Source organism: Corella eumyota, chromosome 2 (genome assembly GCF_963082875.1).
Source record: "Corella eumyota chromosome 2, kaCorEumy4.1, whole genome shotgun sequence".
NCBI classification, from domain to species: Eukaryota; Metazoa; Chordata; class Ascidiacea; order Phlebobranchia; family Corellidae; genus Corella; species Corella eumyota.
The window spans coordinates 17,691,255-17,706,929 of NC_137491.1; the positions used below are offsets into that span (position 1 = coordinate 17,691,255).

At 31.6% G+C, this 15,675-nt stretch overlaps 4 protein-coding genes across 4 annotated transcripts; 3 read left to right on the plus strand and 1 right to left on the minus strand.

The window, feature by feature from the left end:
• Positions 1-287: 287 nt before the first annotated feature.
• Positions 288-5,641, minus strand: LOC145742571 (cationic amino acid transporter 4-like). The gene is made up of 12 exons (XM_082560348.1): positions 5,528-5,641; positions 5,186-5,345; positions 4,676-4,827; positions 4,421-4,607; positions 3,990-4,101; positions 3,216-3,475; positions 2,487-2,575; positions 1,921-2,147; positions 1,580-1,653; positions 1,059-1,462; positions 787-895; positions 288-475 (listed from the first exon to the last, which is right to left on the minus strand). The coding sequence occupies exons 1-12, from the start codon at positions 5,639-5,641 to the stop codon at positions 288-290; spliced, it is 2,076 nt and encodes a 691-aa protein (XP_082416474.1).
• Positions 5,642-7,430: 1,789 nt separating this feature from the next.
• Positions 7,431-8,753, plus strand: LOC145742572 (fatty acid-binding protein, liver-type-like). Its single transcript, XM_082560349.1, has 4 exons — positions 7,431-7,497; positions 7,731-7,906; positions 8,506-8,613; positions 8,697-8,753. The coding sequence occupies exons 1-4, from the start codon at positions 7,431-7,433 to the stop codon at positions 8,751-8,753; spliced, it is 408 nt and encodes a 135-aa protein (XP_082416475.1).
• Positions 8,754-9,698: 945 nt separating this feature from the next.
• Positions 9,699-11,513, plus strand: LOC145742147 (GPI-anchor transamidase component PIGS-like). Its single transcript, XM_082559914.1, has one exon. It carries the CDS (start codon positions 9,713-9,715, stop codon positions 11,318-11,320), a length of 1,608 nt encoding a protein of 535 aa, XP_082416040.1. The 5' UTR covers positions 9,699-9,712; the 3' UTR covers positions 11,321-11,513.
• On the plus strand, positions 11,434-15,302 carry LOC145742573 (transcription factor IIIB 50 kDa subunit-like). The gene is made up of 8 exons (XM_082560350.1): positions 11,434-11,634; positions 11,905-12,050; positions 12,480-12,652; positions 13,199-13,308; positions 13,818-13,903; positions 14,167-14,295; positions 14,407-14,520; positions 14,858-15,302. Exons 1-8 carry the CDS (start codon positions 11,569-11,571, stop codon positions 15,300-15,302), a joined length of 1,269 nt encoding a protein of 422 aa, XP_082416476.1. The 5' UTR covers positions 11,434-11,568.
• Positions 15,303-15,675: the final 373 nt, after the last annotated feature.

Sequence of the window (15,675 nt, forward strand, 5' to 3'; positions counted from 1 at the left end):
TTCAATCATTAAATTCATTTTTATAACTGGATTCTCAAGCTTATTACAAAAAATATTGTCCCCTCTTGTTAAGAAAGCTTATGTTCACTGCCTTTAAATAAATATATACCCAAAAACAATCATATTATTAAATATTATTATCATGTCATGAATGTTAAATTTGGTAATTAAAGTAAATTTGACCTTTTAAAATCTTCAAACTATGCTTGCAAATAAAGATCATTTAAAACATATATGTATTTATTTTAAATAGCTAAAAAAATAATAAGACAACTCCAATTTTACTTCTATTCTTCTCCGTCTGTTGAACTTGAAATTAGTTCAGTTTCGTCTGATTTTTGACTTCGACAAAATTTAAAATTTGGACAAAAAGTCAATTTTGTTTTTCGTATTAACTTTTTAAACCAATGTTCTTCATCTCTATTTGGGTTGAGCTGGCTTTTATGATAACCATATGTGAAATAAATTAACATACCTAAAACGAAAACAAAGTTTTAAATTAGAAACTTCACAAAAGTTGTCTTTATGTTGTTTTTATTTAAATATGCAACAACATTTTTGCTTTTAGGGAAAGAATAATAGAAATAATCTTATTTTTCGGAGATATCAAAGCATATTTAAAAGGTCCTGAGCTTCACTTTGCAAGTCGCATTTATAATTCACATGTTTTTGTGCAAGTTTTATTTTGAACTGTTTATGTTTACTTTTCTTGCTACATATTATTATATTTGTAATTTCCGAATTTCGTGACACTGTATTCAGTATAAACATAAACATTGGGCTTACCGACAGACAGCCAAATGATGAGACGAATCCAAGTCATTGCTTGTAGCTTTAACATGAAAAAAATGTTCGTGCAAATGCATAGGTAAGGTAGAAATGGGACAAATGGAACCTATAAAAATAGTTATTTAAATATGGAATTTGTTTATACCACGGTCCTTGCGTAACAAAATTGAACTAAGGACAATAATGCACAAGATTTGATTGTATGCTAATTAAGTTGCACTATTTTTTAAAGTCCATATTTTTTTGTAAAAACTTGATATATCTCTTACCTTAAAACTTTTATCTTCGCTTGAAATACTGCTGTGCTGTTGGTGTACTGAAATAAGTGCAAAGCTTACTCCAGAACCTAGGCATGATATTAACATTAATAAAATTGGCCACCAGCTACCGCTAGTGAGCTCATCCCAGGCTTCGAATAACACTAGCATACCAATTGCACTAAACATTATACAAGATACAAGTGCTACTAGCACTACTACGCCCGGCTTGCATTGGCCAATGTATTTGTCCAAGAATGTTCCTTGATATTTAGGCTTTAAACAGCCTACATTTCTAATGTTTTCTAAACAGTTAGAGTATTCAAGCGTTTTAGTATCATTGTTCGTAAAAACGCGTTCATTTGTAGATACTAGTTTGGTTGTTGATGTTGCTAGGTTTTGTGTTGATTGTTTTTCTACAGAAGAAAAAATATGTTTAGAACCTTTTTCAACATATTGGTTTAAGGTTAAAAAAGTCAGTTTTTATTACATTTTGAAAGATAATTTATTTAACAGACTAAACACAGTCTTACCGTTTGGTTCTGCAGAAACATTATTACCAGTGGTTGCTATAGAACTACTTGTTTCTTTATCATCTGATGAGGTTCTGAAAAATAATTAATGTAGTTGAGAATTTAATTAATATCGAAATAAAGAAACTTAAATTTTTCTTCTACAAACGAAATTATTTTTTAATGTATTTTTTTACAAGTGCAAGTCTGTTACAAAGACTATCTACCAGTAGAATATATAAATGATGTGAAAAACTTGGGGCTAAATTTGTTTTTCTATCTTTAGGCCATAAAATTTGACCTTTTCGAATTGAGGATAAAGCTATATAAAGAAATACAAAAAAGATACTGGAAACACTCACGATCTACTTTCAATGTCGTCCGCTGTACTTAAACTTTGTGATATCTTAGTTGGCAAAATTATCACATCACCCACAGCCCCATAACGTAACAGTATAACGCAAGCAGCCACAAAAGAGTAGGCTGTTAATGTTCCAATTGACATAAATTGAACGAGAGTTTCTAGGTCGAAAATTAAAGCCATTGTGCTGCAAAGTGCGGCAGTAAAGCCAACCGAAGCTAATGGGACCTTAAAATGAAATGGTAAGCCTTTTTAAACATTGTTTCTTTTTAGGTTTAAATTTTAGGCAGTACATTGGAGTTCTCTTAAAAAATAAGTTTTTGTAATTCAATTTTAAGTTAAGCGGCATTTTTAAATAATCGCTAGCGTTGTGTGCTGGTCAGAACACTTAACTTTATTTCATAAGGTCCTGGGTTCGATTTTATAAGGCAATTATAAGCTAGATAATATCCCAAACTGCCAAAGGCAACTTTAGACTAGTTCAGAAAAACTGATGTTACTCTATGTGTAGGCTGTGAAAATGATCTTCCCACATCGAGGATAAATACATGGAAAAAAATTACTAACCTGGGTTTTTTCGTTTATAGCTGACAAAGCAGGGCACAATAAACCGTCCTTTGAAATTGCATATAATATTCGTGGCATAATAAACAAACCTAAAGAAAAAAACACTCGCAATTTATTAAATATTTTAGTAACGCGCCATTATCGAGGTGGTTGGACTTGCGGTAACAGATAATCGATATCCACAATGCTTTTTAAGTTGTGACGTCATAGACTCAATTGTACGTAATTGAACTGAGCCTAGTTTTTTTTAAATGAAAATCAACTGACCTTTGTTAAAATAGTGAAATAAGAAACGTACAGGTTTTTGTACATAAAACTCATTTAAACACTACACAGTTTTGACATTACAAACAAAAGGTTGTTACTTATCAATTTATTTTAAAGATGTTCTTAATTGTCAAACACAGGTAGTGTCGTGTAATGGTCAGAAGTTCTCACTCAGAACACTTGGCTTTACTACATTTAGACCATGGGTTTGATCCCCAATGATCTCGTGTTGTAGTGACCTTGAGTAAGGCGATATAACGGTTTTGGATCTCGCTAACCCAATACTTGAACAGCAACTTAACTATCGGGCAATTATAATTTATAATATTTCAAACTGCCAAAGGCAACTCGAGACTGGGTCGAGGTAACTGATGTAACTCTATGTTTAGGCCGTGAAGTCGACCTTTTTACATCAAGGACAAACAAATATTAAAAATAAACTACCTGAGAAAAATAAACTACCTGAGAACATACTGGTTGTCATAGTACATAAAGAACCAGCAGTGACAACAACTTGAGCCCATTGCCAGCCCTCAAATCGACCATAAGCGTCTGAAATTGCTGATTTAGGCACAATGTCATACCAAGGTACCATAAGTGTTACTACTGACGACACCCCTATATAGGACACGGTTACTAGTAGAAGACTGACTGCCAATGCTATCGGTATGTCTCTTTTGGGATTTCTGGCTTCTTCGCAAGACGAGGCGATTACATCAAATCTATAAAAGTAGTGGTCAAATGTTAGTTTGTTTATAAAGCTAGACAGACAGACTGTAGCTTAGACAGCCAGGCTTGCCATTGAAGTATTTCCGAGTAACACAACCGGACGTTTTAGTCTAGTTTTAACATCAAGCCACCAACAAAAATAGCAATCAATTGCTATGAGCTAGGCTTAAAACTAAAAATTAAAATGATATAGCTATCTACTATTAATAGCACAACAGCTCGATTGTAGTAATTGGATTGGTATCGTATTACAATATTCAATTCAATGGGTATTCAATAACTCAGGGCGCATTGGGTTCATGCTGTCATCAATTATACATTTCGCATTTCGAACAATTTATTTTTAACGCAAAGTATTTTTACAAGCGGCGACATTTCTATAAATTTGTGTTTTTCCCGTTGTGTCATGTTACACAAAAGCAATTTGTGTTCTAATTAGATTAACCTCCATATAGAACCGATACCCATATATTATTCATATACACGTTGGTCGATATAATTAAATACCCGGCAAAGGCGAAGAAACATCGAGAAGCGCCAGCAATTACACCGGAAAATCCGAAAGGCATAAACCCGCCTTTGACGTCGGTCCAATTTTTCGGGTCCGCAAGAAAGAAACCTAAAATTTAAAGATGGTGAATAATTTTTTGCATTTCCACCAAAGTTATGAAAAATTGTTAAGTTTTACTATTTATTAAAGATTTTACTCTCAAATTTTTATTTTATTAGAAAACCCCCCTTTTTTTAACAACACTTCTTAAAAATTTAATTCCTACGAACTTCTTTCAACAACAACCCCCCCCCCCCCTTCTCTTTTTAAACAACAACCCCAAAAAATTCTACAGGTATTAAACTTTTACAAAAAATAAAAAAGGGGTTATTAATGTGGTAAAATGGGGGTGTCAGGAAAGTTTTCAAATAAATCAATCCAACAATACCTGTTCCTATTATAAAAAGCACAACTACAATGTTAATGATTGCAAATATCATGTTGAATCTTGTCGACGATTTCACCCCTGTAGCAACGAACCCACATAAAAGAAGGATCACCAAAGCCCCAACAAAATCAGGGTACTCCCCCAATGGTTGCCCGTCCCCGAACGGCATGTGCTGTGTGAGATATGTCTAAAATTATTAAAAAAAGTAATTTTGGGATTTTGTTTATGTTTTTTTTGTTTAATTCTTGAATTTACTTTTATTGGATATCCGAGAACGGAATCCAAATACCCGCTCCATGCTTTTGCGACAGAAGCTGAACCAATTCCGTGCTCCAAAACCATGTTCCATCCAATCAGAAAGCCCCATAACTCACCCATTGTGACGTATGTGAAAATGTAGGCGGAACCTATTAGTAAAATCAATCGCATTAATAAATATTTAAGTGAGAAAAAAATTCTATTTTTAAAAAATTTTTTATCACTATTAATAACTTTAGTTACCCCGACCTAGTCTCGAGTTGCCTTGGCAGTTTTGGATATTATTGATTATAATTGCCAGATAATTAAGCTGCTGATAAGGTGTTTGCTTAGCAGGAGTTCATACCGTTTATAGCGCCTTACCTAGAGCTTTAAAGCAGTATGGATCGAACCCAGGACCTCATAGTAAAGCCACTATATACCATGCTTTTAATTTTGACATGGTGCCCAAAATGTAAATATTAGTTTATAAATATTAGCTCTTTTAAAACCTTATTTTTTAAATACCTGTTGATGGTATACGTGAACCGAACTCAGCATAACAAAGAGCAGACAAAAAGGCAGCAACAGCGGCCGCCAAATAGCTAAGTATAACGGCCGGACCTGCTGTATTTTTTGCCACAGCACCAGTTAAAACGTATAGCCCCGCTCCAAGCATTCCACTCACCTTTAAAACAAAGTAACATTTGTAATTGTTAATTTAAAAGCTGGTCATATTTTAATATTAGTAAAAGAATACCAATTGACTATATATATAAAGTACATTAATCATAATGGTATAGACTGTATTACAATTTCTATAAAGATAAATTTTACATGATTAATATTTGATTTTTGACTTAAACTTACCCCTAGTAAAGTTAAGTCGAAGATTCCTAAACATCTTTTTAGGTCAGTTTGTAGAAAGTCTTCGTTTAAAGCCTTTTTGCGATTTATTTTTTTACAGCATGATAATATTCCCATTCTAACGGTACAAGCAGTCAGATGGCGATATAAAACCCTTGCTTTTATTTTGTGGTTAAAATATCCTGTTCAAAATTTATTAAAGCTCGCTGTGTGATGTATAATATTTTGCCTAATCTATAAATTGGTGCGCTTATCCAGACAGACTAGAACTTCTAAAATTTAATAAAAGATACGATTTTATATATACGCCTCCAAGCCATATATATATAAACTTTATATCTAAATAAAAACTTAAGTTTTTAATATTCTATTCGGTACAAATTTATAAAAAAAAGCTAAATAAACAAATATTAAAATAACGCTGTTTTAAATGCTTGTTTTTCGAAACCTATAAAATAGCTAGTAAATAACTACAGTAAAATTTTACCTAAGCTTATATAACATTTTTATATGTCGGCGTATGAGAATTTTTTATGTAGATTTCTATTTCATTAAGGTAATATTTAATTTTTAGTAAATTAAACTTCAGACATATTGATTATACGACAAAGACAATTGAATTTAAAAGTATAGAAACCTTTATATTAAACCTAGCTTTTAAACTTGACCTTTTATAAATAATTTTTAACCTACTTTTTTACATAATTAAAACTACATTTTAGTTTTGAATTTCTTATATAATAAACGCTTTGCTGGTAAAAATAACGTCACGTAAAAATTCCCTTTTTGTATTCGCTCTATCTGCGTTCGCTCATTTACTCACAACTACCAAAATTCTGATTGCTTTTCAAATATTAATCATTATAAAACAAAGGCCCAAGGGATATATTAATGCACAATTCTAATACTTTTTATTGATGTCCATGCTACTGGCAGATTTTTCATAAAGTAGTACGTACGGCTACCCCATATAACCTTGTTGTATTTTTTTTCAAAAATACGTCCCAAAAGATATTAGCCGTATTATAAAAACGATGGCTAATCGATATCGGTTATTATTTCGATTTTCGGGTTGTTTTCCCATTATGTTAATATAGGACAGTGACGTATAATAGTATAATATCCAGATGCTAATATAAACCAAACATTTGATACAGATATATTTTTAAATTAGCACTCATTGAATCGAATTTAAATCTTACGTATTACATTGTTTATTAAATTCATATTACATTATTTTTAAACTTAATATTTAACAATATTTTGATATTTTTTTTAGGAAAAATTATGGATTGTTTCAAATTTAAAATTATACTAATAATGTAGCTCCTTTAATGATGTAATGTTTAAATTGTAAATGCTTAGTCATTAAAAAACAACAAATTGATTATTAACAGGCAATAAAATAGTAAAAATATAATTTACATTGACTTGCAAGGGCCAAGGTCGATTTGCTGTTTTTTGTATAATCAGAGTGTCTCCAAACTTTAGCCTATACTTATATGTCATTTTAAAATGTTTTTTTTTGGCTTAGTTGTTAATATATTATTCAAAAAAGACTTTGAACTGCGTACCGTTGCGATATAGGGTCTTAGCAAACGTTTAACAAGCCACATGTACACATGAGAACAAATGCTCTTGTGTAATCTATTGCAGCAAACAATACCTTATCATAAATCACTTGATTATTATAAATTTGCTTTTGTGCAGTGCCAGCGTGGCATTGTTAATATATTCAGCAGAAAGGGTTACTAGTTTTGCCAGTGCATATAAACTGCTGTACTGATGCTAAAGACCTACTTTAAGTGTTTCATATATATATATATATATATATATGCAAAATGTTTTCCTTATGTTTAGTTTTAGAATACAAATTTGACCAGGTAAATTTTATTAAACCTTAACAATGGCCTTTGCTGGAACATGGAAACGAACTGGAGCTGAAAACCCGATTCCTATAATGAAGCATGTCGGTAAGAATGTAGCTTAAATTAACACCTCGTGTGCTTAAGTTAACCCGTTTGTACTGCAGTTTTTTTAACCTTAAAATTAAACGCGATTACTCATATTGGTATATCTTAAATTTTAGATTTCCATGCGTCAGTTGTACTAATTATTGAGCAAATATACCAAGCGTTACTTGTGGCGTACATGACTAGTCAGAAGTTTATTTTCTTTGGGTTACAACTATCGTTATTGCATTTAGGTATGCCTGATGAAGTTATCGAAGCACTTAAAGGTACAGAGACAACCATGGTGATCGAAGCCATTGATAAAAACTCGTATAAAGAGACTTTCACTGCAGGTGGCAAAACCACTGTCACTACCAAGTCGAGCGACAAGGAGAGCGAATTAATAGACTGGAGGGGAGACAAATTCACGGTTTGGAATTTGTTCCGCAGTGTTTTTTCTATCCTCGTTATAATTTTTTTTTGTATATATCTTTATCCTCGATGTGGGAAAGTCGAATGCGCGACTTAAACATAGGGTAACATCAGTTACTCTGACCCAGTCTCGAGTTGCCTGTAGCAGTTTGGGATTTTATAGATTATAATTGCCCTGTAATTATATTGCTGATTAAGTGCTAACTCAGCAGGAGTTCATACTGTTTATAGTGCCTTACTCAAGAACGCTACAGCATGAGGTCAGTGGGGATTGAACCCACGACCCCATGTGTGGTGTAGCAAGCGTTGTTACCACTACACCACGCTGCCGGTAAATAGAACGACTTCGCTGCCTAAAGAGAGTCCTATTTGTTATTCCGACCAGGGGTCGATATGACTTTTTTAATTTAGAATACTATTGATCCCAATAGGTAGTTAATTATTTTGACCGCCTATAGTTTTAAATTGACAGAAAGTTAAGTTATTTATTATTAAACTTAGGACCTTATATGTAGTGAAGCCAAGTGTTCTTACCACTATACTAACCAGCAATTTTGTTTTGATGTGTTCTTAAATTAAAATATTTTTGTGTTTTAGGTTGTGCCTAAAAGCATTGGCAAAGACAAAGTACGGGTTGAATATGATTTTAAGGGTGTTCATTACATTGCCGTTCGAGAACTAGTTGACGGAAATACTATAATTGACGTAAGCAGTCTTAATTAATATAAAGTCTCGTTTTATAACTCATTTTTACGTTAAAAATCTAATATAAAATGTATGTTTTGCAGCATGTTGATCTTGACAATGGAAAAGTAGTCGGGAAGTTTATCTATACAAAACAATAATTCCACTGCAAAAAGAAAACAATTTTAGACTTTAAAACGATAATAGAACAAAATTTAAATTTAATGAACAAAAAAACGCTTTAAATTACTAATAAATTGCATACATAAACTATTTGAAAAATTGTTAATAGTTGTAGGAAATTACGAGTCTTGTTTAGTCGCATATAGGTTACAAACGTTGTTGAATAATATTGCACGCATGGTCTGGCACAGTTGTAACGAACTAAAAACGTTTGGTTTAGTTGTTTAAAAAAAGGGAAATATTATTTAACTAATAAATCGGTAAATATATTTTAAATGTAGGACAGTAAGGCGTTGCCTTTGTTGTAAATAATGCATTGATTAAGCTGTTTTTTTCGTTATATACTTACAGACTCACGACAGCCAGACAACTTTTTTTAACAGATAGTCAGATAGTTTAAAATTTTTTTTACATTTATTCAAACTTGATGCGAAAAGGTCGACTTTTCGACCTAAACTTAGCATTAGGTGCCCCAACCTAGGCTTTAGTTGCCTTTTGCGGTTTAAAATATTATAGGTTTTTATTGCCCAATAAATAATCCACTGTTTAAGTGCTGGCTCGCAGAAGTTCATATCGTTTACCAGTCAAGTTCATATTGTTTACCAGATTTTAAAGCACGCCAACATAAATCACGCGTAGACCGAAAATCATAGTATGCGTGCATGCGCGGTCACTCCATTTTTTACGCTTGCACACACGAGATCCTGTCGAAAACTGGCCTACTTTCCAGACTGGATCGTTTATAGCTCCTTACTTGTTAGTCAAAAGCATTTTAGTATGGGAGTGGCGAGGATTGAACCCAGGACCAGATTTTGTTGAGCCAAATGTTTCGACCACTACACCCAACTGGTTGTATTATAAAGTTAACAGAATTTATCTTATTCTGTTATAATTTATCTTATTCTGTTTCAAATTTAGGAATATTTATTACCGTAAAATGGCATTTTTAAGTAAAAATAAATTCTTGTCACATGATTTAAATGAAGAAAAAACCCAAACCTGGGCAGCTTTTAGTATCGGCTTGGTTGTTATTTTAATCGGAATTCCACTGTGGTGGAAAACAACAGAAGTTTACAGAGCTTCGCTGCCCTTTAGTGATATAAACGAATTCAATGAAAACATGGATTTTGATGTTAAAATTTGGGTGGAAATTGATATGGAAGATGCTCCATATTTATCTAAAGATATTTTCCAAAGTGAATTAAACTTATTTTTAAACAATCAATTTTTGTCCGGGTTTGTTCGTTTTAAATATGAGTTTATTGCAAATTCCGACCTGAATTCGGTAAACCATGTTCAAGTTATATTAAAAACACATGACAAGCCTTCGTACGCTTTAAAAATATCCAATAAGCGTAGTATTACTTGTTATATTAATAAACAAATGACATTAGATAACAAAGTTTTTAAGGAATTCCAAAATTTATTGTCAACTACAATAAAAGATGCAGTTGTAAATGAACCATTACTACAAGCTGTAGTGTCCAATATATTTGTCAATGGCAGTCAAAGTAAATATGAAGACGCTCTAATGAAAATGGTTCAAACTAATCCACGATTTGAACTCTTATTTTCGCTTTTATGCCCAGAACCGCATAAGCAAATCGCAAAATGGGAGATAGAAAAGGCATTTGACGTTTACATGAAACCAATGTTATCAAAACTAGACTCTATTTTTGAATTTAATGTAGGTTCACAGATCTTGTACTATACGGATATAGCATATCGTCCCAAGGCACATGTCAATGCTGATAAAAATACTGATTACTATTTTTTAACACACGATAAATTGTCACATATTATTAACCCCATCGAAGGTCGGTTAGGCTCTCAAACATCAAACGACCCAACTCTAAATTTTGTTGTTTACTTAACTGAAGAACAGTTTACCCCACTTTTTATTCAGAAAGATGACGACACTTTTTCGAAAACAAACTCGTTTTTGATGCCGCGCTGGGGTGCGTTTATGTTTTACAATAACTTTGAAAAGTCGAAAACTACAGAAATAAACATGAAACTAATTTTTAACCCATTTATGGAGCAGTTTAGAGTATTACTTGGGATTCAAAAACACCCTTCTGTTGGATCCGTTCAGTTCGAATCGTCCCCAAATGATGGGTTGTCTGATTGGGAATTGGATTATTTGTATAGACTAAGAACACTAGAAAATATAGCCACAAGCATACACACTCTACAGTCTTTATCCAAACTGCTAAACCAAATAAGTAATATGGTTATTAATGATGAAGTAGCAAGCCAAGTTTATAATTCTGTGGAACAAATTAAAATTGCAAGGGCAAAGTTAGAGCTTGGCGATTTAGAAAATGCCTTTTTTGCATCCAAGCAGAGTTTTATATCGTCTGAAACTGCATTTTTTGATTCGAGTTTACTGGAGTTACTTTATTTTCCCGAAGATGAAAAGTTTGCGATTTATATTCCGCTATTCCTACCAATTAGCCTTCCTTTAATTATATCATTACATCACGCTATCAAAAGACTAAGAAATTCAAAACAAACTGATACTAACAAACCAAAATCCGAATAATTTATTAAAATTTGAACAATTTTATAAACACTGTATTTAAATTTCGTTTTTTTTTATTAGTATGTCAAGAGTGCAGTAGAATTTCGCTAAATGTTTGAAATGGATTTTAAATCAATTTAACTTGAAATTTTTAGTGTATGTATGTAGTTATGGATTGATTTAAATATGTAATTTTGATATATATACTTTGTAGGTTAAGTATATATTGTATATAGTCTTACTAGGAAAAGGACCTACAAAGTTATACCATGTTTTGTCCAACATGCACTGATGTTGTTATGCAAAATGACATGCATGGAACAGAAACCAACTTGGTAAATAATTTAAAAAAAGGTTTTTTCATTCACCTTGGCTTAGACTATTTTAGCTTAAAAATTTCTAGGGTGCTTTTATTAAGATTTTTTTTTATTTTGTTAAAATGCTGAGTAAAGTTTACAGTTGTTAAAGGAATGGCATTCAGGCCTTTTTTAGGACTTTGGGTCCAGGGTTTAATTCTGACTGCTGCCGTCTCTCAAATTTTATTAATTATTTTTTGTTTTATTTTTAAATTTATTTATACTTAATGTCTTTATTATTAAATGTAGGTTTGCATGGAATGTGGGTATGTTGCTGCCAGTGAAAATCAAATATATTCATCTGATCTAGTCCATGACGACATGCCACAATTTCAAAAAAATCAACCGTCACTAAATGTTAAATATAAAAGTGACATTGATAAGGATGAAAAAAGGTAAATTTGTACACCCAACCCTAAATAATACAATTACCAAGTGTTCAAATTAATAAAAGTTTTTTATTAATAAAGGGGTTGCGGTGTAGTGGCCAGAACACTTGGGTTCACTACATGAGGCCAAGGGTTTAATCCCTATTGCTACCATGCTGTACTGCCCTTAAGTAAGGTGATACAACTGGTACAAACTTCTGGTGAACCAACACTTGATTGGCAGCTAAATTTTACAGTAATCATAATCTATAATATCTTAAACTGCCAAAGGCAACTTAATACTGGGTTAAGGTAACTGCTGTTCCGATATGTTCAGGTAGTAAAGTTAACCTTTCCACAATGAGGATAAATAAATATAATATAAAAAAACATTGTGCAGTTTGATGTATTTTTTTGCTTTTTGTTTTAAAGTTATACTTATCTTAATATTTATAGAACTAGGGTAAGATCTAAAGCTAGATTGAAATACATTCTTGCGATGAAGACCTGTATACAAAGTTTTACTTCAAATGTCAGTGTTTTTGAAAGTGCGCAGAATATTTTTGAAACCATGGTCAATCGTGAAGAGTTTTATTTTAAGCAAGAAAAAACAAAGTTTATGCTTGCCGGTAAAAGGAAATACCTTAAAGTTTATTATTTGAAATTTTCTTAAAATGAATAATTTTGGCTTGGAAACGATTGATTTTGGCTTGGTCTTTTATACACATTAAAAATTAAAATAATCTTTGTGATTTATTTTGGTTATTTTTACAACCTGATAAATGGTAAGTTTTATCAGAACACTTTTTTCACTACTTATGGTCCTGAGTTTGATCCTGCTTTTATGATGTAGCCACCTTAAGTAAGACATGAGGCGATACTTCATCAGCAGTATAATTATTAGGCAATTAAAATCTATAATATTCCAAACTGCCAAAATCAACTTGAGACTGGGTCGGAGTAGCAAATTTTACTCTATGTTTAGGTCATAAAATCCAAGTCAAGAATAAATAAATAAAAAAATACTTCAACTCCTACTTAGAAATGTTAAAGCAGCTGTGGCAATCAAACCTAAAAGCTGTGAAGTTTAAATGTTTACTGTCCTGTAGCTTTTAACCTGAGTGTAGGTATTTTGTTGTTAACTAATTTTTTTAAAATAAAATGTTTTTTCACAGCTGGTTGTGTGTTTCATGCGCTTAGAAGACACAACATGTCGGTGACTATATTTGCAGTATGCACGAAAATTGGAGTTTCTTTTCATGGAATGGTGAAGATTTTAAAATCAGTGAGCTCATTTTATATTACTATTTATTCAACTATAAAAAGTTTTATAATTAAACCAAGTCTGACTTTAATCAAATTTTTTTTTTGTATATAATTTATCCTTGATGTGGTTAGGTCGAATGCGCGTTCTAAACATAGAGTAACAACTGTTACCCCAACCCAGTCTCGAGTTGCCTTTAGCAGTTTGGGATATTATGAAAATTATAATTGCCCAGTAATTATGCTGCTGATTAAGTGCTGGCTCAGCAGGAGTTTATACCATTTATAGCACCTTACTTAAGGAGGCTACAGCATAAGAGCAGTGAATTAAACCCACGACGTCATGGTGGTGTAACAAGTGTTCTTACCACTACACCACGCCACCAGTTATAGTTATGGTTTTCTAAATAATCCATTTATTCTACTTTTAAATTGGCTTAAGAAAGATACTACTTAGACCATAAGGCAACTTATATGTATATAAGCATTAATCTTGTATAACATTAGTTTATTAAGTATGTGTTTTTATAGATTAGTGAAGAAACTGAACCAATAACAAGGTTTGATTCAAGTGGAATAAAAGCGATAATCAACGAACTAAATACCATGAAAGACAAGTAATTTACAATTTCACTAATTTCATTTGTAAATACTACTTATTTAAAAAGCCTTTTTTTAAGCAAAAGTGGTGTGTTAGTAATTGTTTTTTTCTATTTATTTTACCCAAGTTTCTGACCCAAACATAGAGTTAAATTAGTTAACCTGACCCAGTCTAGTCCTATAGCACAAAAGCGGCAGGCATCGAACCAAGTACCTCATGTAGTAAAGCCCACTGATTTAAACCCACAATGTCTTTTAACTTAAATCATATTTTTTGTAGTCCTGAACGGATGGAAAAAGCAATGAAGTTATTAAATTTATTGGAAAGTATGTCAATGACAATAAATAGACAACCTCATGCTATAGCAAACACTGTTGCTTATCTTGCTTACGTTTGCGAACAAAAAAAGTAATTTTAATTTTTTATGTGTTTTTTTATAATATTGTATAAAATATAACTTTTAATTTTTGAGTATTTTTTTAAAATTTTTTTACATGCACATTTTTGTAATTATTTCAGTAAGAAAGTATGTACGCCAATGACAGACTTTATAAAAATGAATAAACTGGGATTAATTCATTCCACTGACATGATGACAGAAGTTAAAAAAAGAATTATTTTAATGGCAAAAAGGTAATAATTTTAAATCACATATCAGTTTTTTGTATGAATTTATAGTTAATGTGGAATGGGCGATTATATGGCCTAAACATAGAGTCCCTTTTTTGAATTGACTTTTGCAGTTTGGGATATTATAGATTATAATTGTTGATTATTAAGCTGCTGAACAAGTGTTGGCTTAGCAGAAGTTTATACCATTTAAAATGCCTTACCCGAAAATGCTACAGCATGGAAGCAGTGGGGATCGAATCCAGTACCTCATGTTGTTAAGCCAAGCGTTATAACCACTCTTTTATACTGCCCTTAAATTTTTAAACACTTTTAAAGATTTTCGTTTTACAAACAATAGGTTACCATGGATGGAAAATGCAAAAATTGAAATGAATCGATATCACAAATATATCGACGACGTCTTACAAAATCACGAAACTGTTTTACTTCTACCAGCAAACCCATTATCAAAAGAAGATATTTTATTTAGACAAACCGATAATTTAAATTCGAATAATCAAGAAACTGATATTAACACTGATTTACCGATATATAGAAACCCAAAAACCGACCTAGATGTTTTAACTAATGCTTGGAATAAGAAAAAATATTTACCAGAAAAAGAAGTAGAAGATAAAATAGAATATCCAGAAGCTTCTACATCAGCAATTTTATTGGAGAGCGATCTTCCAGAATCTGATTTAAACGATTATATTCGTTCTGATCGTGAAGTAGAAAAAATTAAAGAAATTAAAATGCGGTTGGGAAATGCTAAAAATGATAAAGAACAAAAAGTTGCGTAACAAAATGTGCATTAATTTTTTTTCAGTTTAAAAAATGTTTTTGTATTTATGTTTTGTAACTTTTTTTTTATACTTTTTTCATTTAAGATTACACAATCTTCCTTTATAAATTTGTTATTTTTGTCATTATATTGTCTCGATCACAATCTTTGAAATTAAAAGTCAATATTTAAAAAAATTAAGGCAAGTTTAAGATGTATTTATTAAGCAGTGACTAGTCTGATGAATTATTAAAAAAAGTAAGTTACGGTTTTAATACGGTTTGAATAGGATAAAAGTAAGTTACGGTTTTAATACGGTTTGAATGGAATAAAAGTAAGTTACGGTTTTAATACGGTTTAAATGGGATAAAAGTAAGTTACGGTTTTAATAC